Source organism: Rhea pennata, chromosome 11, assembly GCF_028389875.1.
Source record: "Rhea pennata isolate bPtePen1 chromosome 11, bPtePen1.pri, whole genome shotgun sequence".
Lineage (NCBI taxonomy): Eukaryota > Metazoa > Chordata > Aves > Rheiformes > Rheidae > Rhea > Rhea pennata.
In genome coordinates, this window is record NC_084673.1 from 19,732,826 (window position 1) to 19,759,945 (window position 27,120).

Genomic DNA, 27,120 nt, shown 5'->3' on the forward strand with positions numbered 1-27,120 from the left:
AATCTAAATTTTAAAAATATTAAATCTGAATTGTTTTTACAGGCAAGGCAAAATGCATAATTGAGTAACATCAGGAGTAGAGAAAAATTAATATGAGGTATTCCTTCAATTATTAGGGTAATTAACATGTATTTTTTTAAAAAAATCAGTCCCACGCAGAGAAACTACGCAATCAGTAGTGATTCTTAAATCTCTTCCTCTCAAAGTGAAGTGAAATAATAACTCTTAACTGATCCTTTTGAAACATTTAGTGTTCAAAAGAATAAACTGTCAAAGTGCTGTTGAAATAGTTGTCCCACTGCAAGCTTTAAATGTCTGATTTTCACATGTACTGAACAGCCAGGTTCAAGACTGAACTCAGTCTTGGTCCTGTGGATGCTGAGTGTCTTTGAATAGCAAGCTTTTGATGTCTTGGTCTGAAATCGCTCCTGTTTCAGTATATTTTCCTGTTGATTTAAATGAAAGCAAGATTACCGACTCCATGGATATATATACAGCAGCATATAACCGTAGTTAACTAATTGTAGCTAAATTCTGTCTGTGGAGGACCATACAGCTCTGCTGAGTTCACTAATACTCCCATGTGCATACACCACCCAGCTTGTCAGGCCTAGTTTTAAGTGACTGTAAGTCAAAACTTGTTTTAACTTAAAAATCTCTCTTAGGTTTTTGATAAGTTGGGGCCTTAGGTGCACTGCTGAAGTCAGTGTGGTTTAAGCTCCCATTTGAAGTATTAAGAATATGGATAACTGCTAAAATTTAACTGCATTCTTTCTGGCATTCTAAGTTTTGAATCTGATTTTCTGATTTCCCCTTAATTCAGTATCTGAATTCCACAAAATGCAGTCATACATTTCATCCCGCTGAATCAAATGGAGTCCAATCCTATGAGACAGGTTTGCCGATTTAGGCTTTCTCTGTGAGGTGACAGCAACAGAAATGCAAACGGGAGAATTGAAACAATACATATTGGACCAACACATCATACACAAAATGTCTTGTTTTATTAACAACTTTAGAGTTTATTAATTTATAAAATCAGGTCAAAGTGATACAACAAGTACATAAATAAGTACCATAATAGAAATACATCCCATGAAGAGAATGAAAAACCATGACAATGTGTATTTTATTGCTGTAAGTGACCAGAGACTGTAAAAATGCAACACTGTATTTACTAAATGATGCTTATGATTTTTTTCTTTTTTTTGCTTTTCTCAAAGAATGTTTATTATACAAATAAATACACAGTCTGGACTCTGCCTGTCCTGTCGCAAATACAAAAAACAGGTTGCCTTCTTCTTCTTCTTAAAAAAATTACAAACACTGTACACTTTCTGCTTAGTCTTTGTTCATGAACTACTGCTACAAACAGACTGTCCATGAGGCAGGCCAGACAACCGTGTGATTTCTGACCGGGTTGTTACAGCTCCTGGGAATGCCTTTTACAATGTCTTCATCACAGGAATGATAAGTTTCAGTCATGCATTATTACAAGATTTATAGTAGAATCTAGCACTTCTACAGCACTTTTCAACCCAAAATATGCCAAGGTTCTGGGTAAACTACTTCTCCCCCCATTACATTGCAGTAACTTCTGGTATGAAACATACCCTGCTGAACAGCACCCAGCAGTGTGATAGACCTTAGGACACGTTTTATACACCAGCACAGAATTTATGAAGCCAGAAGGCTATGTTCCCAGTGGAAACTGGGCTGGGACAATTCACTTAGCTCTCCTTTTTATGAAAAATGATATAGGACATCTAATGGCGAGATGCTAGTTAAGACTTTGTATGTATAGCATGGTATCAGTTTTTGGTGTTGTTTCTTCTATAAGGTCTTACTGATATCAAGTGAGATGATTATTTTATTCTTGCAAATCCACCTGGATGCTGGAGGAGCTCCCTTTTTAGCATGTTTTCCTGGTATACAGCGGACCATGCTGAGCACTTTGCAGTGAGGGAAGTGTTCCTAAATATTATCTACTCTCTATCCTGGCCTAGGGACAACTTGGTGGTTATATACAGGCAGAATCACAAAGGACTTGAGAATTAGAAAGTCCTGGATCACCTTCTATATATTTTCCAAATTCCCTTAGCTTTTCCATCATGTTCATGTCTGCTCTCCTCATATGCCTCCTTCTCTTCATGGATATCCCTCCGCCACACTGCCTCCAATCCTGCAGGCAGAACAAGCAGGAGGCTTGGCTCTGGTGCCTCTCTGCAGAACGTCGGACCTCAAAATCCTCACTGTCACTGTTGATTTTGCTCCCTGTAAGGACCTAGCCGTGGTTGAGAGCATTTCCATAGAGCTATTTCCTAATGCATGTTTGAACAGCAGTGTCCATGTCTACTTGTGGAATAGAAAATGGGGACAAAAGCAGGGAAGAGGCACCTCTTTCTTGGGAACGAATCCAAGACTGCAGCCACAAGCCAGTGTGGCATGATTTTGCTGCCTCTTCAGAGAAAGCATTTTTCAAAGTGATAGCCTTGTACTTCTTTTTCTGGAGATGGCAGCCACCTTTCTTAAACATATCGTAGGCATGCTATACTCAATTTATCCTTTGAACTGCCTATCTCAGATTTCTTTTTCAGAAAGACAGCAACTTGCACAAAGCTACTTGGTTCTAAAGACCTGCTACAACTGCTTGGTATTTGTCATGGCAGAGGTTTGTCCTTAAATTTTGTTTGAGAATTGAGAGGCCACCATCACAAAAATGCAGCAATTTGGTTTTGTTACAAATTCGAATGAATCAATTAAGGAATGTCACAATTCTAAGGAGTTATTAATCAGGAGGTTTAACTCTCTAGGAGTTTTGAAAGTGTTGGAAGTACTTCACCACCTTCTGCCACATCACTTGGTAAGGCAGTGTATCAGCCAAGACTGTGTGTTAATAGGGCCCGCAAGAATGAAGTTATTAGGGCTGTGATAGGGAGCTAATGTGTTACATTTTATTTAGAGAAGTGGGTGGTGGTAACTGAGTGAAAACCACTTTAAAGTGAACATTTTCTCAAATTGCTACAAAAATATAGTGATTGCCACTAACACCTGCTGTTCAGTTTATGGACTCAGTTTGCTCAACTGCAAGACATCATCCCAAAGGCAGGCTGCCTCGGGTTTGGAGTTTGTTAGCTTAAATCTGTTTTTTATGTCTCCAACACAAGTATTGTATCATTTGTGTTTTTCCTCCCCTTTTAAAAAATATGAGTCATTTCAACACCAGAAATGGAATAAACTCAGCACAGGAAATAATGCTCTCCATAGTTCCTGCACATTTATTAGGTGTCTTTCTTTTCATTAGTTTGAACAACTTGCCAAATAATAATAATAAAAATGTTCTGTTTTCTCTTTTTAACTTGCAAAGAAATGCAACTCTAAGAAACTACAGTCTCTCCTTCTCCTTCCCCCACCAGTAATACAGAGCCTCCTAGTCTTTTTGAGGAGATATTTAAATGGTTGACACAGACCACTACACATAAAGCAGCAAATTTGCTGTGCGTGATGTGAATAATTACTGCATTATAGTTTTGGTTTTTAGGGCAACTGTTGACTTAAGCAAAATAAGCCTGCAGTCCAGCTGCAGATCCAAGTTTTCATAAGTTTTCTTGTGTTTCTCCCTTCAGTGCTGTCTCCCTTAACAGTGACCCTTTTCAGACTTTTCAAGGTACAAAACCTTTACCAAATCCTCGAGCTCAGTCCTGCACACTCTGCTTTCACACATCTGGCTGATCTGAGCTTCTCCCTCGCTAAATATTTTCCACTGGCCTGAAAACAAAAATACAAAGGAGAAAGATACTGACTTAGAAAGGGCATAGAGAATTTTGGAGTCATTTACAAGCACTCTCTGGACAAACTGATTCACAGTGTCAAAGAGAGAATGTCTAATCCTCCCATGGAAAATATTTGAAGCATCTTACAGTCATGTAGTAGAGTCCATGCAAAATAACTTTGTTAAAAAAAATAATCAAGGACCAAAATATTATCCCTTTGTTGAATTCAGCAGTGCTATAAACTGAGCCTATTTATTTCAATCATTTCTGAAGTAAGACACTCTGCTTTATGACAGAGTGATGTGAGAATTTAAATCTGGTGGTAAACTGAAGTATTTAAAAGTCAGGAAGCAATAAGTCTAAGAAGTGTTTCGTGCAATGTGAACTCTGCCTACCTGTATATAATACAAACTGTGTTTGTTAGATACTACCATTACTATAAATTTTTGGTAATGTTAATAGATATGCTTGCTGTTCTGGTAACTAGAATACTATAGTACAGGTGACAATGACTGGTTTGGGGAAGGCTGAAAGGAAAACATCAGGAAACTCTTTACATGAGAAGGTTTCTACCCCTCACTAAGCCTGTATTATCAAGAACAGATTATTCTGTGAAAAATACCTCCCTGCCTAACTGGAACCTCATAAAAAATGGCAACTTGTGGTGTAAAAGAACTGGGAGCTAAAAATGGCTATATCTTAATTAAACTGTCAAATCAACTGTCATATCCCAAGCTGGATGAATTACAAAAAAGAAATTGAGCCAAGAATGATAAATGAATTACATCTCCTTTTAGAAAACAGGTTTTAATAATGAAGATACTATTAGAAACATAGGAATAGCTTCTTTCAAATATATATGTATATATAGGAGAACTCCTTCAGTCAGGCTGAATTTTTTCCCATCTGAATGAATTTCAGAAAAACTATGGTTGCTTAAAATGTTGCTTACATAAAGCCAAATAGTGCTGCTATGCTACAGATCCCCTAACGTCAGTCAAATTACTTCAGATTCATGGCAGTATGAGCAGAAAATAGCCTATCCTGTATGTTCTCCAGATGACAGGAGGCTAACACAGCATAGACATGCACCATTGTTATATAGATCTACATTTTAAATTTCTACATTTTAATTATTTTGATATATACTTATAAAATATTGAAGCCATGTATTGGAGGAAAATTTGCATATCTGTTTGAGTATGTAGAGTAAAATGGAATATTTTTCAAGGCTACGATTATATGGGAAAAGAAAACTGAAGAGATCAGAATTTTACTTACTAGGGGTTGTCCTTGTTATCTGCTTGAAGTAGGGAAGTTCTTCAAATTCGCTCTTGGATACTTTCTCGACGTAGAAGTGACGCAGAATCCCTTCGGCAGAGAAATGAGAAGTGCATGTTACGGGGAGAGCGCACGCAGCGTTCTGGGCCTGGCTTGTCCTTCTGCCTTTGTGTACAGTTATTGCCGTCTTGAGCCATGCTCTGAAATCATCCTTACCAATAACTATTATATGAATTATGATTGAGAGTTTCTGAGAGGGGTGAGAATTAGCTAATTCTTTTCTAACATAGCTGAACCTTTCCTTAGTATGAGGAAATACAAGATTGTAACAGAAGCCAAAACCCAGTCTCTTGGAGACAAGCAGTATGATTTTGCTGTCATATATCATTTGCCTGTCGTGAGCCAGCTGAAAACACCACTGTCAAATCATCATTTCCTGAACACACAGGGCAGTTATTAACCATCAGACCCAATGTGACTAGTCTTCTGGTCAGAGTTTGGATTTGGCTTTGTGCTTTAAAAAGAATTCTGGAAGTATATTGCTTACATGGAAAAGGATTGCACTATATGAGTTTGTCCTAAGAGAATTACATGCTTTCTGCTTAAAGTAGATAGAATTTGTAGGTGGCTGGAGAAAATAATTTTTGTTATACTAACTGTTCAGGTCTTGCAGAAGTGCTTGGACTTCTGAAAAGTTTTCTAATTTTTTCTAACGGTACCAGTTGTTCTGCTAAAAGTTAACTACTTCGATCTGTAAAACACTTCTTGCTGATATTCTAGACCATCATGGATGTAGTAACACATCGCTGAGGGTGATTTCAGTGGAAAGCTTTTTCATCCATCCTAAATAAGGACTTTCAAGCAGTTGGTTAAATCCTGGCTATCTATTTCTCAACAATAAATAATACAGGATTTTCCTGATAATCTGTTTAGCTTCGTGCTTTTGCTCACAATGAAGGCCAAGAGTTTTCAGAACTAGAATTTGGGGTTTTATTAAGACTTTTTGTATCACAAAACTTGAGTGTGTTGGAAGGGGCTGTCATGGTGATGTCTTAGATAGCCTGAAGGACAGCAGTCGGGATGCTAGGATTAGCTTGGGATTTTAATAGAAGATGATATGCAGTTTAAAGAAAGAACTTGTCTAACTCACCTTTTCTAATTGTCCACACATGTATTTCTATTTGAGGTGGCTTTTCAATCTCTACTGCAATTTTTCTGATGGTTTCTCCTTCTTCTGTGAAAATGGATTCATACACAGGCAATGTTTCTTTGCCACAGAAGTAATCTTTGTTGTCAAAGCTTTGACTTGGCACTTCTTCTGTTTAAAAAAAAAAGAAGCCCAAAACACATATTACAGCTTCAACCACGTCCTCCAGAACTTAGGCACAGACAGCCAAGCAGGTTTAGTGTAAAAGTAGATTTTTCATGTGTATAGTATTCAAATCCGTCTCCAGCTAAGCCCTGGACATTCAGGAGTGTTCTGTTCTGCTCGGTTCTGAATGCCTGGACATGGTGGCAAGATAGTACATGTATTTATAAGCCAGTTGCATAAGGAAATGAGCTGTATAGAGCCATGGTATTGGTCTGTCAGTATCTTCATAATTTTTAAACCTATTGTCAACTTTTCAAGCAGATGTGAAATAATGCTAGAAGACTCGAGAATAATTAAATAACTAAATGCAAATCAGTAGTTGGACAGAGTAAAGAATCACAGAATGGGTAAGGTTGGAAGGGACCTCTGGAGATCATCTAGTCCAAGCCCCCTGCTCAGGCAGAGTCACCTAGAGCATCTTAGACAGGGTTGCATCCCAGTGGGCTTTGAATATCTCCAGAGAAGGAGACTCCACAACCTCTCTGGGCAACCTGGTCCAGTGCTCCGTCACTCTCACAGGGAAGAAATTCCCCCTCACGGTCAGGCAGAACTTCCTGTGGTTCAGTTTTTGCCCATTGCCTCTTGTCCTGTCACACGGGACAACTGAAAAGAGTTTGTCCCCATCCCCTTGACACCCTCCCTTCAGGTACTTAAACACATTGATAAGATCCCCCCTCAGTCTTCTCTTCTCCAGGCTAAGAGACCCAAATTAGTGTCTTGCTGAGGAAAAGGGCAGAGAGAACTGATGTATTCTGCATTTTTGTTGGCAGCAGCCAGCTGGCGAGTAGGTGCACAAGAACTTGGTCAGCCAGTCGGTTTGTGCAAAACTGGATTAGCCACGGTGCACCTTATCTCTCGCTCACCTGGTGTACTCATAGGTAATACAATTGGAAATTGTACATATTTTGAGGGTAGTTAGAAGCTGGACAAGAACGTAAGAAAGACAAGATGCAACTTAGTGACAAACTCAGACTTCGTGAATTCTCCTGCTTATAGTTATAAGCACAGTTTAACACATACAAGACAGACTGCAGAGAAGGGTTCGACTTTCTTAAAAATTAGCACATGGAATCTTAAAGAAAGATAGTAACTTTATTTTTACTATTACATTTTCCATTCAAGCCTGTCAGCTAGATTTGCTGACTGTTCTTATCTTCAAATGAGGCCAATCAAAGCTATGGATCTCTGATTCCCAAGTATCTAGAAGGATCCAGCTACTCACCTCCTACCTACCTAGCACCACTGCACCACGCTTTTTCCCAGCAAAGCTGGGAGCAAAGCTGGGAAGAGATATATGACTGAACAACTCATTTCCTCAGAGCGTTTCTGCCCAATGCATCACCAAACAGGGATGGGCCATACAAATTAGGAAAGAAATGTAAAAGCCCAGATGGAACGGGACACTCCTCTGCCCTTTATATCATATGCAACATGGCTGGTCATCTGGCAGACCACCCAGTAGATAAGCAGATTTTCACCAGTTGTAGGCATTAATTTTACTAAGTAATGATACAGAAGTTTAATGATTAACGCAGCACAGAAATGTAATACTAAGTTTGTGTTAAATTAGTATTATCTTAAGGATTAAATTATATAATTGGGAAAAATCATCTTGTAATCAGCACTTTTGAATCCTTGTGGTATGTTTTGAAAAGCAGGAACGATAATATCTCCATGCAAACTTTGCAGGCTAGAAAATGATCTGAATGTTCTGTGAGCATTGCAGTTGGGGAAGTATAAGAGAGTCTTCTGAGGGTAATGAACTCTCTGTGTATGATTCTGTAATATTCCCTGTGGAAATGAGTGCCAAGAAGTCATGCTAACACTAGAGGGAAAGTCAGTGAGCAATCAGAACATATGTTCCCCCAGCAGCGAGCCTCCCTTCTGCAGAAGAGCAGTGAACAGGAGGGCTGGCCGAACAGCTCTGTCTATCCTGCACTGCTATTCCTGCACACAGATCAGAACAACGGGCACAGTTAGTGCTATTTTCATCAGAGCTCATCATGACCAGAAGGCCTGAGCCAAGCCCCTTAACATGCACAGCAAGAAGGTGGTCTGCAATCAGCTTTTTGTTTTACCTGGACAGACTTTACAGCATTTTCCTTCTACTTTCTGCGGGTATTTGCAGGGATATTGTTCTGGACAATGAATTTTCTTACATTCTTGTTTGGTGACGTTGCAGGTGCACAACACACACTCTACAATTCCAAAGGCCCGGAGATTAGGATGCCAAGATTCACCATGTGAATATGTTTTGCCATTTGAAACACACACTGTAAAAGAAGAGAAAAGTAAGAAAAAGTACAACTGGAAAAGGTATGCTCACAGGTTACTCCCCCATGAATACTGATTTGATTCATGCACATTTGTTTAAAGCAGTATCTCTGTACATAATTCGTTAGTGTCTCTGGCCCGTTTCTATGCTTGATAACTTTAGTGGGAGTTTTGCCCCTTAAAAGACAATGAGTCTAAGCCTTTGATCGCTCTTTTCTGAGCAACTTTGCTTTGATTCCAACTCTGCCAACACTGATATCCCTGACTAATTTCAGCAGAACAGTGAAGGTGGCTGATTCTAGTTTTTGACTAGCTCCTCTGCAGTGCATGTGTTTCAGTTGTGCATCATTACCTGGCTTATAAAAGTCACTTCTCCTCCCCCTTCCTGATCTCAGTCTACATACAGGACACAGCTGCTAAACTTACTCTGGCTTCTAGAATTAAATTTGCACCCAACAGCATCGTGACATTTGCTACCGAGCCATCTGTACAACTTTTCTCACCATTAGCTGAACACTGCCTTTGCAGGGAGAGCCATGCTATCAGCAGGATGGATTAGTGCCACCAGGGACTTTTATTGCTTTCACATGGCACTGCCTGCTACACAACACACAGAGCAAAGCAGGAGAATTTTAAAAACTTAAGTTTGATTTTTTTTTTTGTGGCGATAAATATGTCTATAGGTAGGTAGAGATGTTTGGTTTTTGGAATCATAAGAAAATATTAACATGAAAAGGTGCATATGGGAATGAAAATTCATTTTAGCTGCATCTAAGCATCTCAAAATATTAATTCATCAGTGCCCCTGAGAGAGAGAGAGAAATACAGCTGGCAAAACGAGAATGGAGAAAATCCCTACCTGGTAGAAGCCAGTTTGGGTCACCCTGCAGCTAATGGGAATTATATCACTTTACACTATGTCTGCATTTGCCCTATAAACGTTACTTCTTTCTTTTTAAATATTTTATAAACACAAAGAAAAATGCAAACTAATCCTAACAAGGTGAAAGAAAGGGCACTGCCTGATTTCTAAAAGGAACTAAAATGAAGCTGGGGTATGTTGTAAATATTTCCAATTCTTCTAATATGCCATCATTTTATTAATGCTTTTATTTGTAAAATATGTTCCTATTTTGCCTGTAACTTTCAAAAGCAATTTAATTTTTATCTGTAATCTGAAATTTACATCTAACTGGTAACAGATGTGACCAACTGGCTTATACTTTACTGAGTTACTAAGATTTATGGTGGGTGTTCTTTGTAATGTATTGTCTTTCATGGGGTTATGCCATCATTTGGTTTATAATTTGCTACTTTTTAACTCTTTCCTAAGACCTGCTTTTATTTTAAAGGTGGAAAACAGTTTTGTTTATCACATAAAAAAAATTAAATGTTATCTGTATACTCCAAATATGAGAGAAAACAAGTATAAATGAGATAGAACTGATAAGTACTGAGCTGCTCAATAGGCTTATTACATGCTTAAATAATGTATTATTGGTTATATTTATGCTTATATAGATTTTTGCCCAATTAGAATTTTCCAGATCTTTTATGGACATACATGCTCTATGATTTCTCCCTGACAAAGGAAGGAATAACACTTGATACTGTGTAGATATATATTCTTACTGTTTTAAGGATGCTAAACAACGAACAATTAACAGAGTACTCTGAGGCAGCAGATGAAACTTTCAGTAGAAGCCAAAATACGACAGATATTCGAGTTCTCAGATGCCCTGTTTTCAGTGCTCTTTATGTTCAGAATTATAAATCTCTATCCGTGCAACTGCACAGTATTTGCATGCTAGGAGAATTGTTTGTTTATTTTTTAGCTTGCTGAAATGTATCTCGGGGGGCATGTGCATTAATTAATAAAATACTTGTTAATTGCACAATAACAAAAGAAACGCCATGGTCAGCATTCTGGTTTCCATCACAGGGACTTCTCAGACACTCTCCAGGCAGTGACTGTCTGAGGTTGTGGCTGTTACTACATGGCATCCAGAAATATGCTCTTTGTCTGTATGCTTTTTATTTGCTGAGACAAATCAGTTAGAAATTGCTTTGATGATGTCTTCATGTGTGAATTACATGTCAAAGATATTGCACTGCATGGAGATTCCTGCTCCTAGATTCAGCATAAAACGCTGGCATGATCTGAATGTTTTTTCATGGTTGTTCAGGTGGATAATAAAGATCCTATGGCTAACATTCCTTCTGTTAGTTAATACCTTAAAAGATTAGTTGGCCATAATACAAGGGCTTTTAACTCTTTGTGGGTTGTTTTTGAGTGCATACTGACTGGTATTTGTGGATGGCTATTCTTTACATATGCTCTTTTACACCTATTTCTTTTATGGCTTCTTAGTCCTATTCCTGCAAACCTCTGTCCATGTAAGTACATCCACAGAAGTGACCAGAAATTGAGCATCCTACTCTTTTTATTGTATAAAAACTGCTGTCCCCACTAACTGGAGAACTGGTATTTTCCCTCCATTTTTTTTCCCTTCCTGTAATGCAGCAGGAATATGGTCTAGTCAAGGTTTGATGTATGCACTTAAAATTCTGCTGTCCCCATAACCTAGTATTTCCTGTATTATATCATTAGAAGGCACCAATGAGTCTTATAGTGAGATTCATTACCTTAAGTATCTTTGCCTGGCTACATCTCAGACATCCAACCTAGGTTAATTGCCTATTCTCCTTGTAGCATTAGTCATGGAGGAGAAATCATCTCCCCCATGAGACATCCCAGTGTCTCAGACAACCAGTTTAAGGTCAGAGGAGTCATGGTATTTTCTGCCTTGTGAATAACTCACTACACCTTGAGGCAGCAAACTTCCTGATACCATGGCAAAACTTTATGATTTCATATTTGTGGGGCAGTTTAAACACAAGCTGTTTACAGGTACTTAAGTTACAAAATAGGAGACAACGTAAAAAAACCAAGTCATGAACAGATTGTTTCTGACTGGACAAGTCACTGTGTGAACCAGTTAGCAAATCTAAAGGCCTGGTGGTCCCAGCTGCCTTTAATGGCCTAAAGCACTCACTTCCCTGGTCACAGCAGCATGAGTTCTTAGAATTACGCAGCACAATCCTGCAAAATAATTCAGAGAGCAGCAGAGATAGTGTGATGCCCAGGCAGAGTAAAAGGCACTAACTGTCTTATGTGCAGGCACATGGACCTCAGTCAAAAGCTGGTTTCACATCTTTAATAATTATTGATTTTTGCCTTTCTGATTTGCAGTGGGTCTCGGTACCACTGTGAATTTGCAAGACTCCTCTGCTATGTATATTAGGAAGTCTTTCAGAGTTATAGGTGACAGATATTTGACCACGAGTAACAGTGTAAAAAGTACTTCTCTTTACCTCGTCCATGCCTATGCTTGTTGTTGATGACGATTTGTACTATTGTTCCGGATGCTTGCTGGGGATCTGGGAGGACTCCACGGTTGCTCCTGGTGTTGGGAAAGCGAGGAACATTGCCTGCCTGCCTAGCAGAGCTGGGCAGCGGGTCGTAGTGGGAGCGATGGTAGGAGTGTCTCTGTTTGGAGACAAAAGAGGGCAGGAAAGTAAATGTGTCTTTCCAGTGAGCATGAGGATAGAGGCTGCACTAGAAGCTGAATTCAGACAAGTGTGTTGCCACTATCATCAAACAGGCTTTAAATATAATGGATAGCACCTTTCTAAATAAAGGCCATAAAGGTTTTGCAGACAGTTAATATGGTAGTGAAGTCCTCTGCACATACATAGTTGGAACTCATCACAGCAAACTGTATGCGTCAGTGAGGATATCTATATCTAAGCTGGTTATCTAAAGTCCCTAATCAAGTCAGTGGAGAGAAAGGCACTTTTAGAACATGATCTGTCTAACCTGCTGTGGCTCTCTACCTCAGGAAAAGATGAATCACAACCCAGAAGTGCCTGTTTCCCTCCATTTACTAAAAGAGAGTTCAGAGTTAGACCTCTACTTTACTCATGTGTAGGTTTAGATGAGAAGAATTATAAGGTTGTCTAGTTTCCCTTACCCAAACTGCATTGTATAGGGGATCTGGTGGCAGAGCATACATTGAGAGTGACTGTCCAGCTTCCTGTTCTCCTGCAGCAGCTTTATACTCTCATACAGGGGCAGGTTTACCCAACCTTGTGCAGACTAAGCAGAGCCTTACTAGAAACTGTCTGAGCTCACAGACTGGAAAGTTTCATTTTATTTGCTGGAGAAAGTAGTCTGTGCAGCGTGTTTTCTAGGACAAAAACACTATGGTTGTTTTCAGAGAATTATTTTCCAAAACACCCAGGGGGCACGAAGGGAGAGTGTGTATTACAGCAGCTACATTGAATGGCACAGTTCTTCTCAGTAATCCAAAGACCGGTTGGTTCATATGTTTAGGTAGTGCCCCTAAAGCTTAAATGTTCCTCATATTCTCTCTGAACATTGTTATAAAAATCCAATCTTATGGAATAATTTGTTCATGGTTACTCTTAACACTGGAGACAGTGAAGCCCCTGAAGTACAAATATACATGTGGATATGTCAGCTGGGAAATAAGTGTTTGTCATTATGATTTAAAAGCAATACTATTTTTGTATAACAAACAACACACCATGGAATTTTATTCTTATGTGGCATATACAAAAAGACCAAATCCAGAGTCCACAGGAGCTGATCCGAGTTTGTCATTCAGAATTAATCATGAATTCAGGTTGAATTTGTTAAGCAGTTTGCAGAAGTGGAAGAAATCAGTTTTGGGCTGGATTCACAGAACCCAGGTTGAAGCAGTAGATGATAGTCTTATACTTTGTCAGACCTAGTAACATCCATTTCTCTTTTTTTCCCCTCAGAGTACTGGCACGCACAGCACAACAGGAAAATATATCTTTAAATTGTGGGTTACACTTACAGCTTCCCTGTTGGCTGGCTGCCGGAAGATATCTCCGTCGGAGTGCTCCCATGATAATTCTCCATCTCCTGTACGTGAAGCAGAACAGTATCAGTTAGGGGAATAATTGTGTATTGTCTTGGGAAATGCTTAGGGGAGAAGTCTCACCTAGCTTTACAGCTGAATTTAAGGTGCAGGTTGTGTTTGTGTTTAGAAGTGGTTTCATTGTACTGGATTCTGTATGGACCTAGAGGAAGATCCCTTTCCAGGTATCTTGCAAACTTAGGGCCAACGTTTGCTATCAGATTTATGTGGCTTAACAAAATGCTCTGGGCAAGATGATTTCCAGAACCATTTGCCTATGTGATCTTGGGCAAAGGCAAGGAGACATGACTTAGCTAAGCTCACAAGGAAAGGGTAAACTGGGTGACCTTCTGTCTGCCGCAGGCTGAGGGAACCCCCACGCACAGTTGCTGTTGCTTCGTTGACATGCAACTTGATTGTGAACTGAATCCGGAGTTACATTCTTGTAGTTGGCTCTGAGGTGTAGCCATTAGTAACTAACATTATGTTATATATATATATAAAGGGAAAAAAAGGCCACCCTTTTTGCTGTAAATGTTCTGACCCCATATTTATGTTTTTTTTTCCTTCTTATTTGTTCTTCATTTAATAGAAGTGGGTAATTCAGACTTCGTCTCCCAGGTATGATTATGAACTAGGGAGGCTCTGTCATCTGTTTATGAGAACGCACCTCTGTCGAAGACAGACTATTTGACAAACAGAAACGATGGCCATGCTGAGTGCATGACTCACTAAACAAAAAGCAGAAGTTGTTTCAGGCACGTGCAGTGAGTTATGCCATGATGTATGAGAAACTGGCCCTCGAAGGCTCGATCCCATCTAAGTTCATAGGATCCTGTATTTGCATGTATGGAGTATGAACTGTTCAGCCCTGCTGTTTTGAAACAGGCAAATAAAATACTGCAGAATAAGACTCATAACACTAAGTACATTCATAACAAAGTAAGGACATTCTGACTTGTGTTGTAAAAGAGAATGAGATTTTCCAGGGCACTTGCAATTTGTGCTTGTGATGCAGAAGGAATGAATGCTTTTGAGAATCCCTGCAAAGGACTTGTGGAGCCAGGCTCTGGTTCCTTGCAACCAAACATGTGATTTGTGGAAAGGAAAGTTGGAAAGAAGAAGAACCCCTCAGTTTCTGTTCAGGAGTAGTGTCTAGTTGTTTTCTGGGTAAAGACAGCTTCATAAATACAAACATAACTGAGCATAAGCCACTGCAGAAAATGTAGAGGGAAAAATCAGTTCCGGCTGGACAGCAAATGTGGTTTAAGTAGGCTTTAAAGACTTATTGAGAGATATTCCGTGATAAGATGAGCTATGGAACTTGAATTGATATTCGATTCTTGGAAAATTTACATGAGAATAGGAGAAATCAGCGTGGAGCTGAGTTTGGAATTTTCCCCAGCCTCGGCGTTCAGATATAGGCACAGATAAAAACTAGTGGCTTAAAGCCGAGCTCCGGACATGCCGAGCATTGCCACTGGAATGCAGTGCGGTACCACATCACGGGCCTGGTGGTTTGCGTGACTGGCACAGATCAATGCCATGCACAGACTCAAGCTTGGGGCCTGGAAGCAGGGTAGCTGCAGTATTTAGGAGCGTGTGGTACGGGCTTGGGAGAGGCGTGATGCTGATACAGGCATGCTTCCAGTCCTGCAGTTAACTGAGTCACCTTTAACTCAGTCGGATCCATCATGAATCCTCTACTTTATTGCACACTACATATTGTCACCTTGCCCTCTACATATGCAGTTTATGAGAGCTTTCCCCTTGATTTAATGGAAGCTGGATCCATTAAAACACATAAACTAACATCTGAACTATAGGGCCTGGAGCCTTTTCTAGTCAGTAGTAGAGGAATGAACAGGATATTCAGCAAGTTTGAATATATTATGTTAGTATTTTTTGGCCATGCAGGGAGCAAGAATTGACTCTCAGTTTCCTCCCCATGAGCTGTGCTGGTGTCTTGATGCAGACATTTTGCTTAGCTTTGCATTTCGTAGGAATCACAGGGTGGAAGATAAAACAGCTTGTGCCACATTGAAAAGGACAAGGTTAGTTAGGAGAGAAAAGATCATTTTTAAGGTTTTGTGTAAGATTGATAAACAGTGGAATATATTTTTAGGAATAAAACTCTGCATAAATAGAGACATTGGGTCTCTTCTATTGTATAATTCAGTTTAATCTCACCTCTTTTATGGAAATACTACTTGTAATGAACTTGTTTTCCTTAATGACTGCCTCTTTGGTTTCCGTGACTGATTTCTCCAGCCAAACTAGTTTACAGCATAGCTAAGGTCTTATACTTGGTAGTCGGAAAGTCAGTTTGATTTTTTTTATATATATAACTGTAACATGTTGGCTTCAAACCCATATCACCCTGAAAATTTTCCCAACCGTCCCAAGGAGCTAAAAGTAGCAGTCAGGGGACAGATATCAGGAATCAAATGGTTACTTTAATTGAACTGTCAATGTATTAAATTTAAAATAATGTATCACTAGGTTTCATCGTGGGGAGCCAAGACTGCAAGGTGATAACCTTGCCTGCTTGAGATCAGAGACCTTTAAAAGCAGCTTGCCTGGGGAAATGTTCAAAATGTGTAAAGAAGAAACTGGGGAGTAGCATAGCTAAGCAGCAGAGAATGAGGCACAGTCTCATTCTTCTCCAGGCAGTACAGAAATCCTCATCCTTGCTCTGTAGTTAGTAAGCTCCTTAGGACAGGGACTGTGAGACTGTGCTAGTCTGTGCTTCTAAACTCCAGCACCATATACAAAATTACAAAATTGTCCATACGCTACTCCTTATTTTTACCAGGCAGTAGTACTGAGTTCAGGACATAGGTGCGCAGAGATGCAAGCAGGAGAGATTTTCAAAGCAGCCTGGCATCACTCATCTCAATAGAGCGGCACATCTGAAAACTGTAAGCACCCCTACTTGCATCTCTGAGAACTGTCCATAGGTGCTTAGAATCAAAAGCCACTATGTGAGATAGATAAAATACATTTAGAAATTTTCAAACATTTAGATAGGCTCTTAGACAGATATTTAGGCTTAGACATTTAGGAAAGCTGAGAAGGCTGGTGGTATACTTCTCTAGAATCAAGATCCCTGTGTGTACAAGATCTAAGATGCAATTATTAGTAAAATACAAAAATTACCTAAATACAGGTTAACACCTGATTTAAAGTGGAACAACTGGTCTTGTCCTGTGAATTGAAATTCTTGTGTCTTGCACAACTAGAGCTGGTCTGGTAACTTGTCAGATAGAGGCTTATTTTTATCTCAAAGCTTTTCTACCCAGAGCAATGACAGCTATTTCAGCGTGTTATTTGAATACTTGATTTACCTCATTACAGGGATGCAACTTTGTCATCAATGCATTCTCTCCTCATTTCAATTTAGGAAAACAAAGTGAGCAATGTTATCCTGCTGCAATGCAAGTTTTAATTCCCCCACATGCAGTGCATTGTGAGTAAATGGGAAACCTGCAGACCTGAGTGGCAGTGCACCAGTCTGGCAGGGGTCTGGCAGGGGAAGAAGTGAATTCAAACCCTTGTCCTCCTATAGATGTACTAGGACTTACCTCTGCAAACTGGACAGCAGGACTCCGGAACAGAAACTGGGAAAGAGCAAGTTAATTTGGGACACGTCTTCAACCCACAGTATACATTCCCTTCCTGCCAGTAAAACACAAGGAGCATTTAGAAGGAGAGGCATTAATTCATATAGTACTGTATATGCTTTTTTTGTGAATATATGTACTGATGTTTACATAAATGTCACTCTAGTATCCAAAAGCAGAATGTTAGACCAATGAAAAGTCTGAATAGCATTTCTTCAATGTATTGTCACACAGAGGAAAGTCCCTTTTTAAAAAAAAAAAACGCAGAAAAAGGGAGAGGTTGAAAAAAAGGAGGTGGGAGAGAAGACCCTCAATGAGTTTAAGCTCAAAGTATGCCTGGCACTGTTTGGACTAAAACAAGCTGATGGCAATTAACCCCCACGTAGTCCCTCTGGTGTGTCCTACCATCAACCTGGAGGGAGGACTTATCAGGGGCTGAAACCTTCGGTCACAAAGTCCCTTCAGTACTTGGTCTGTTAAAGCTCTAGGTAAGGTAGAACATGATGATTCGATCAGGGGAGGTCCGGAGTCATCAGTACCTCATCCTAAGAGCGGGCTGGATTGAGAGGGGTGTTTTGTTCAGACAGGAGTTCGGAAGTGTCCCTGGGTGACTGCTCGGATATGCTGCATTCGAACTGGCGATGTCCGGGGGATTGACGTGTGGCCTGGAGGCTGGTTACGGGGCTCTCCAGTGCCAGCCTGTGGGGTTCTTCACTTATCAGCTTAGCCCAAATGAATCAAGTTTCAGTCTGCCACTTAGTGCTGTATTTTCCAGTCAAGTTCTATGTGCCAAGTAGCAATATTTTACCTGCTGCCTGTGTAATGGAAGCTCACTTACAGTGGATGCTTGACAGGGTGAGCTTTGTACACTGTATTTTAGTAAGAGGCAGCCTGGCATTTACCAGATGCTGCAGACTGGCTCCAAGCACTCTGGTGAGCTCCAGCATTAATTCCCGGTTCCCAGCCTCTGCTGTGTGTTGTGTATTCCCCACATTTCTGTGTCCTGTCCTCCAAAAAGGAGAAATGAAGCGTAGACAGAGCATGGCTCTACCAAGTGATGTTACTTACGGAGCAGCTGCACTGGGCACACTGGTTTGCTTGTCTGTTCTGGAAAAGCCCTTCCGCCACAAACATTTCGCCATGGTGGTAGGTGGTGCCATTGTACTCACAGGATTTCCCGGTGATTTTGCTGCTTACTGAGAAAAGGGAGTCTTCTGGAAGCAATGGGAAAGGAACACTTCATGACAACTAGCAATATCATAAGTACAGGGGAGGAAAAACATCCCTTCTGCCCTGATTATCTTATTTCTTAGAAGTGGGCAGGTTTAATAATACCACAAAATAGAAGTGACATTCTCAAGCTGCTGTTTTGCTAAACTTCAGTAATTCATGCTTTAAATGTCCCACTTGTTTTAGGATTTCTATGATCAGCTGCAAAGCCAGCACTGAGGGCCTTGCCTCATGCTGCTGTATTTCCTGTTGCGCTGTTACAGCATTTGCTGCCTACTAGGTAGGCAGGGGCAGTTATGTGCCCACTATTACCTTTGTGTGTTTTTTCATGCTTTAATGTAGAAGGCATTAGGTTCCATATATATACAGAATCTCAATATCAGTAACACCCTTTCCAGTATTTTTCCCCCTTCTTAGGACTGGTGTTATTTTATTAATGATTTGTAGTGTGGTAATACTTAGGAGCCTTAGTTGTGGGTTAGCACGTTGTACTATAGGGCATGCACGATGCTGCCTTCATGCCAGCCGCAGGCACAGACCTGCTGCTATATGAACTGCTGCGGGAACTGTGTCAGGAGCAAACAGACCCCAGAATAATTGTGCCATGGAAATGTTTGTTCCTGGTGGCCTTTACATTTTGTTGTTGTTTATGGTGGTATTTTCAAAACAGGCAAAATCTGTGAAACTCAGACTTCCAAAGCCACCTAAAAAAGCTGCTGTTCCTCTTATATGCATATGAAAGGCAGATGTGCAAATTAGTACACTTTGTTTGCAGAACTCAGCACATAGGATGGAGTGCGCAAGGTGGCAGTGTCAATTTAACTCTGAAACCTGCTCTGCACCACCTGGGTCAGATTTTCTTTCTATGACTTAAAGTTATCCATACCGTATGTTGGAATATCCCCTACACTGTTTTAACTATTATCAGTTGACAAACAGTGCAGAGGAACGTACTTTACTTACAAAATGTAAGTTACTTTGGTACTTATATACATTTTTAGGTATAAAGTATATATACTTTGATACACTATAGATTTACATTAACATGATTTTAGTATCTCGGCATGGGAAGAGGCGTTCTGAACAAGAGCTCCATGGAAGTAACAGTGATGTGTTTGTTGTCTGGAGCCAGAATCACTTCAGATTTCTAGGAATGCAGCTGAAATTTTGTTTAGTGGGTTTGGGCCTTCATGTAAAAGAAACCTGACCTGAAAATTCCAGTTTTGCTATAGCCGCTTTCCAATCTATCAGATAACCATGGGAAGATTTTTCTGTGAAATTATGCCGCCAGGGAATGCAGTTTTTTCAGCTGGGAGCTCAAGCAAAAAAGCAGGAGTTTTCCAATGATAAGCACTAGTGTTTAACATTGATATTCAGAGCTTTCCATAAGAGCTTTTTTTTTTAATGTTGGCACCATCAAAGAGTAATAATCTTTTCAATGGTAAATGTCAAATCTGACTGTGAAGCATACACATCCTATGGTATTTGAAGGTCTGGGAGGTTAGCAAAGAACCTTCTGCTGTACTCCAAAGGTCAGCAGAAGTGAAGTTGGTCATTTAGGGCTTCTTGACCGACATTTCATTTCTCTTCAGGGGATAGATACAGTATTTGCACTTCTACCTTTGAATCACCAGAGATAGCATTATTTCAGTACAATCAAAAGCATCTAATGGTACCTTTCTAAAATCTTACAAACAATACAAAGCTTTAACAACACCTGTGCTTGGCATAAAGTGCAATGCTTTCAGCATTTTCTATGTGGTTTATTAGTAATACACATTCTGGAATGGCAAGTTGTATGCTCTAATTAAGACATATCTTATGTAAGTCATCAGCAAGAAATTCAAGTGAGAAATTCAGCTACTGTTGCATTAGGCATGGATATTGGAAAACATGAATAAAGAGGCACTTCTTAGGACTCTGCCTCCTCCAGAAAGTTGTGTCACCACAATTCTTTGGGCTTTCTGGGGATCACCTTATACAAAGCAGAAAGACAGACTGTCAAATCCTTGCTTATCCCTTTGCACCTCAGGCAATTGGAAGCGCAGTAGAACTGCAAAGAGAATAAAAGGAGAAATAAAAATGAAAGGAGAATACAGATGGTTCCTGACTGGATATAAGGGCCTGTTAACGCAGCCTCTGCAGGACATTGCTATGCCTGTATGCAATGCCTGTCCAAAAGCAACCAACAGGGCTGGCTCATGGTCTTACACTTGCAAAGACCAGTGCTTGAAAGGCTCATCAGGACTTCTCAGAGAATTTGATGAAGAGAGTAAATTTTACTGCAGATTTACTTTGGTATGCAACATTCCTAAATTAAATCACTATGAAATCCCCAAATGCCTTTAAATTATCAATTCTAAATATGGAAGGATGTGAAACTCTTGTTTATATGATGTTTCCACTTTTACCCCGATATCCCAGGGACTGTTGAACTATTGCAGAGTTCCTATAGGATCCCAGCTGCAGATGCTAATGAAGAAAGGCTTTCATTTTAAATGGAACTACTAAAATACTGCTTGGCCTTGCAACCCTGCAGCAGATAGTTTTCCTCACCTACATTTCTTTTAAAGTTGATCATAGAAGTTAGGCCTACAACAAAAATAATGTAACATATAGCCCAGAACAGATGTACATCTGCCTATTGTAGGAATAATGGGACTGAATTCTATCACTATTCTGAAGGTTTATTTGATGTAATGACTATAACTAAAGTTAGTTTTCACCACAGGGAATTTTATTTTAGGTCCTGATGCAGCGCATGATTACCTTTTAGCATATAAACTGAATGAGGCTATTTTGGAAGAAGGTTTCAGAATCGAGGCCACGTTTTTGTGGTTAGTGCAAAAAAAAAAAAATATACCATCATATATTGGTGATAACATATTGGAGAGTGCAGCTGATCCTCTGCAAACACAGTATCTGTGTAGAATTGCAAGGAAGCTTTGTTTATATTGCGTATCTATGTAAAACTTCTGTCTGGTGCAATTTCTGTCTCTCCTTCTGTCTTTGCTAGTGTATTATTTCATTTCTACAGTTAGGCATTGCCTTGGTTTCTTTTCTAGTGCTCTTTAAATCATACCTGATTAGAGGACTTCAGACTCCCTCATGATATCATGTTCTCCTGTAGAATGTGAAATTAGAGTGATTGTGGATTGTTTTAGTAAGTGCCAGGTTTCAACTTTGAAAAATCTTGGCATTAATGTTCATATCAGCATGCAGTGCCTTGCTTAAGTTATGTTAGAATCAGATTAATTAACTGCAAATATACTGCATTGCTCAAAGCCCTGTTTGTAAACCTTATTTCCTAGTAAGTGTTGTTCCCAAAGCTTTATCTGGCATTTTAATGGTGCTGAGTAACATTGCTTTAATTTGCTGCCTATGCAAAGTACCAGACAAACCATCTGTGTGAATCCTTTTAATTAACAGGGTTCAATCTGAACTTTTCTTTTTGGCATTCACAACACGTCAGTCAGTGGAAGCAATATAAAACATACAGGGCAAAGATATTAATGATAAAGGAAGTAGCCTTGTTTCTGGCACTGGTATTTATTCTCCAAGGGCTCAGACTTCACTACATAGATGATAAGCAGTGCTTACTTACATTTGCCTGTGATTTTAGGGGGATCAGGATAAGACCATGAGTTAGCAATAGCACTGATTTATCACCAACAACTTTAGCATTAGGCAATGCCAAGGAGCTAAGATGTGCAACCTCAGCTTAGAACATGATTTGCTCTGGATTTGAACTTATCCTGTAAGTAGCTTTAAAGATTGAACATGAATGAAGAAATCTTTCAGGTTTTACACACAGGCAACAGAATACAACTGCATCAAAAATGTGATTAGTTTCAAATAATCTTTATTTTTAAAAGCAATTGCAGGCTATGGCTACTACGATTGATTTATTATATATAAGTTTCTTCTCTTCCAAACCTGGGAACCTCATCCACCATTAGTCTATGTAGGCAGTTTTTCACTGATTTACCATATGCACAAGGTAAATCCTGGCCTTAATGAATATTTCCTTCTGAATTTAGCCTAGGTTCCTGCTGTAACTCTCTTTGCTTAAGATTATATGTGAGGGAATGGAAGCTTGTCCTAGGAGGAACTACTGATCTAGTCAAGCAAGATTTATATCAGTTCAGATCTACAGTACAACCTGATATGAAACTTCCCCCGAAATAGAATTGCACATTATTATATTTCACTTTTTCTATGAATGATAGTCCCTTTGACAGGGGGTATGAAGAAACAGAATGGCAAAAAGTTCACTATGAAGAGATGCTAACTTAGCATGAAGTGGCAGCAGGTGGTATGCTAATGCTTTCTTGGTAGTTTCTGACAAAACAGTGTTAGATACGGATTTGATAAACCACAGGCATTTTATGGAAATTTTCTGTTTCAGTAGATTTTCCTCAAATCACAGATTTTTCATGGAAACCTGCCTGGGTTTCAGATGGTCTGTCAGGGACTTGAGATTTCCATGGTCCAAGGTTTGAGAGCCACTGTGCTACGTACACACACTCTGAGCAAGGAGCCCGGGGCTCCCTGGTTTATGGAGCTTCCAGGCTGCAGGGAGCCACTGATGGATCATGGATCACACTCCAGTCGTGGATCCACTAATGGATCACAGTCAGTTTTGTAAACATCATCATTTAACTTCTTCTGTTTATAACTGTATTCCTTCCTGGATTCGTATAAGAGCTTGTTCCTGAGATGCTTTACCCTTACTTGGATATGGAGCAGAAAAGCAGCAGTTATCTAAAACTAATCCTTTGAACAGCCGAGAGAAATTCCACTGGCAGTTCCTGGTGTCTGAAACAGTGGTAACTTCTGTAAAAATATTTCTGTGTAGAGAGTCAGAACAGTAACTGGCTAAGGGAAAACTAGCTTTTTGGAGAACTTCACATAAAGGTGACTTACTTGAGGAAAGGCTTCAGGATCCAGACCTTACTACAGTCAGTGAAATTTTCTTCTTGGATCCTTCAGGATGAAGTCAGGATGTATGGATGCAATAGCTAACAAATAGATCAATGGTTTCTAACTAACTCACAGGCTGGCAAAACAGCCTCAGAATCAGTAAGCAATCATAGCATGCTAATCAGTAACTTATCGTTTATTATGTGAAGTCTGACCATCAAGACAAGAAAATCCATTGCTTTTGGGTGGCCTTAGCCAATGTGGACAATGAGACCAAATAGCTTGGCTTTCTCAAAATTATTGTGCTGAATTTTACTGATCTGCAACTAGTAATAGGTTGAAGTGGTAACACAGTATCCTCCTGAAATGGAGATTGTACAGGTTGGGCAAGGAAAGCATGTAGGTGAAGTTCATGCTTCTGCTTATCTCTTGGTATAGTCTGTTAGGACTCTGCACTGCACTAGAGAAAGGGGCTGTGGATTTTTATCGCATCTCTAACCAGATACTTTCTTGTACAATACTCTGGCTGTTCTTGTTTGTACTTTCCTTAACACTCTCACTATTGCTTATTTTAGTATCAGAACATCTGGCAAAGATCACTTGAAAAAATCCTACAGACTCTTGGCTTGCTGACTTAGAAACTATTTTTAAGCTGCAACATTCAGAATTACCTACTGTCATTTACTGAAAAAGATGGGCTTTTAACATCGAGCAGAAACACTAGGCACTCAGCCTGGCTTGGGTTTTGCAGTTTGTCTGTTTTATTAACCACCCTTATAAAAACAATCAAGTGCTAAACAATATGAAATTAATCATGAGGTTTAATGCCTTAAAAAACTTACCATACTGCGAACTGTTCTGCAGATATTCTCTCTGGTCCTTTATGAGTAGACAGATGATAGATTATGAATTTGAATCCAGAGAGGATTTTGTGAAACATGTTTGATGAATCGACACGGAGCACAGGCATGGACAGACCAAGAGAATGAGGATTGGTTCGGGACCCTATTCCCTAGGTAAGCAACTGCATTCTGCCAAGATTCAAAGGCACCTGTTTGCACTGTCATCCCTCCTGCATAGTCCCGTGTACTCCCTACGATCATTGCTACTTTCTGAACACAACTGGGAGAGCCAGATTCATTGAAACAAGTACTTCAAAGCTCTCAAGGTTGTATCCTGGTCCAGCAGACTGTCTCTGGGCACCAGAGCTAATGAGTGTCCTCACATGCTGCTTCTGTGTGGAAATCAGGACATCCCAAATACAACAACATAAATCAGGTGAGGCAATAACACTTGCCTTGGTGTTTTAAATTGGGGAGTTTAAACTGGCATTTGGGGGGATTTAAAATTTGGCATTTTCAATTGTACGATAACTACTCAGAAGCAGCATATAAAGAGTCACTATGAAGAATCTTAATTGAAATAAAACCCAGCTCTTGAAAATGTGCAGATCATGAGCATTTCTAATGCCTGTTTTCCTGCAGTCCCAGTGAAAATAAGGTACAGTGATAGTAGTGGGCTTGCTTTGTACCCAGAGATCCAATAATGTTTATCTTCTGCTCCAGAAGGGCTAGTGCAAAGAAGTGGTTAGCTGGGAATCTAGATTTCCTCCTTCTGCCAGTGTGGTTTATTTCCCCCAAAAGACCTTTGGTGTAGGCAACATTCTCGGATCGTATCATGGCATGACTGTGCTATGCTGAGACAACGTGGTGAGAGGGGCCAAATGCAGAGGGGATAAAAGGAATCTGTGTAGCACTGGTAGCACGGGGCACTGTAGAACAAGGGTCATGGTGAGCTGGTGTTAGGGCTAGTGCATAGCTCTGTTTCTTTCCAGACATTTGCCAGTCTTCCCTCATTATCTGTGGAGGCCTCTTGCACACTTCTGCCTCAGAAAGGCATGAAACTCGTCAATGCCATCCACACTGCTGGTGTAGCTTTGGGGCTGGATGACAAACTGAGGCCTCAGTACCATCAGCATGTGGTGGGACAAACTTTTTTTATTAGACTTTTGCAAAGTCAACGCCACTAGCTGCTAAGAAAGCAAATGTGTTTACTTCTATCAATCATATCAAAAATGATAAAGTAAAAATATTTTATAGCTACGTCATCACTGGAACTAAATTCTGATTCATCGTCTCATGGGAATATAAGAACTTCAGGTAGAGAAAACCTACTACACTGTTTTAGTGCAAGCTTATCTTCTAAGGTTTACCTAGTATTATTTTAAAAAATGTTTGTGGCAGGAAGCCCTTGGGGAATTATAGCACAGTGTAAGCCAGCAAACTGATTTTTCTCCTATTAAACATTCCTTTGCCTAATTTCTTCTCTTTACTTTTGTTTCCCGTCCACATGAATGTGTCACCTCAAGGTCTGATCTGAAGTCCATTGAATGAAATAGATTTGGAATCTGGCCCAAACACCTACTCTGTGTGGTAGGATGTAAAGGCAGTTTCGTCTTTCATCTTCTGTCTCATATTTCTACCATATTCCTTAGCATTTGTAGAGAGGGACTATATCACAGTGAATAACTGCATCTGTTTGCATAGAAGGCTCAGTCCAAAAACTATCAAAGCTAGCAGAAATCTGTTGATTGACTACAGTAGACTATGGATCAGTCCTCAGTCCATTTGCATTTGCCCTTTTCCCTCAGTCCATGCATCACAACCTACCTTCTTATAAATCTGTATTTAAAGAAACATATATGATTGATGTGTGAATGTCCCTTAAAAAAAAACCCAAAACAAAAACAGTTCAACCATGTTGTTTTTAAAGCAGTGGCTAAGGCTGACGATAAATTTGGATTGAAAAACTGTGCTGTCTAAAAACTGCAAACACAAGTCCTGAACAAAATCCATATGTGCCTCTCAGAGATGCAGGTGTCAAAGATATAAAGGCACAAAATGCTTTACATTAAAATAACTTAAAGGACAAGGTTAAGCTCCAAAAACTCCAACGTAATTCAGAGTTAAGCACAACAGCTAGTCTTTAATATGGTCAGATGGTAGAAGGAATATGAAATTCATTGCTTGAAGGAACTAGTAGCACCTTATCTAAGTAGTATGAACTTTCATACAGATTCAAACCAAAGATGTAGTTTCAGTTTGAAAACTCAAAAGATTGTTGGTTGTTTTTAGGCTTCTAGAGCTAAAGTCAGGCTATTCACATTATTTTAATATATTTTCTGTAGCTTAATTTCCTGTGTTTTCTTTTATAGTAGCATAAAAGAACGCCCAGCAAAATTCTGAAGTCGTTATAAAACACTTTCTAGGTTGCTCTATTTTAATTCCTTGTCTAAGGTTGAACCATTATATGAATCTATCAATCACTCTTCCAGCCAAGGAAGCAAATTGAAAGAAGTTTTGGAGCAGTTTGAATCTTGTCTGAAGTATTTTTGAAGCTCTGATGAAACAGTTATCTTGGAAAAATTCTGAGCAACATATCATGTCAATCCAAAGACTGGAATTCTAATCCTGTCCTCCATGTGTGCGGATACATGTTTTTTTCAGTGTGTATTGGAAACTGGTTTACAGATAGATTGTTTGAATTTTTAGTATTCAAAGGAACAGAATGAAAATAAGTGATAACCTTGATCTGGCAGTGACAGCAAACATTCCTTATGAAGCTCGTATCAAATTATAGAAAAATTAGGCAAATATAGGCAAATTATAGAAAAA

At 39.6% G+C, this 27,120-nt stretch overlaps 1 protein-coding gene across 2 annotated transcripts in view; it reads right to left on the reverse strand.

Moving 5' to 3' along the window:
• Positions 1–1,035: 1,035 nt before the first annotated feature.
• CHRDL1 (chordin like 1) overlaps positions 1,036–27,120 on the reverse strand; it is a 43,968-nt gene continuing 17,883 nt past the window's right edge. The window contains exons 5-12 of one of the 2 annotated variants that reach the window (XM_062584846.1): positions 18,362–18,507; positions 17,255–17,348; positions 13,608–13,675; positions 12,076–12,250; positions 8,505–8,699; positions 6,205–6,372; positions 5,055–5,144; positions 1,036–3,768 (exon numbers count right to left, since the gene is read on the reverse strand). In XM_062584846.1, the coding sequence (XP_062440830.1) occupies positions 3,638–3,768; positions 5,055–5,144; positions 6,205–6,372; positions 8,505–8,699; positions 12,076–12,250; positions 13,608–13,675; positions 17,255–17,348; positions 18,362–18,507 (1,067 nt within the window). In that variant the 3' untranslated portion in view covers positions 1,036–3,637. The remainder of the gene's footprint in view (positions 3,769–5,054; positions 5,145–6,204; positions 6,373–8,504; positions 8,700–12,075; positions 12,251–13,607; positions 13,676–17,254; positions 17,349–18,361; positions 18,508–27,120) is intronic. The other variant, XM_062584845.1, reaches the window with a different exon arrangement.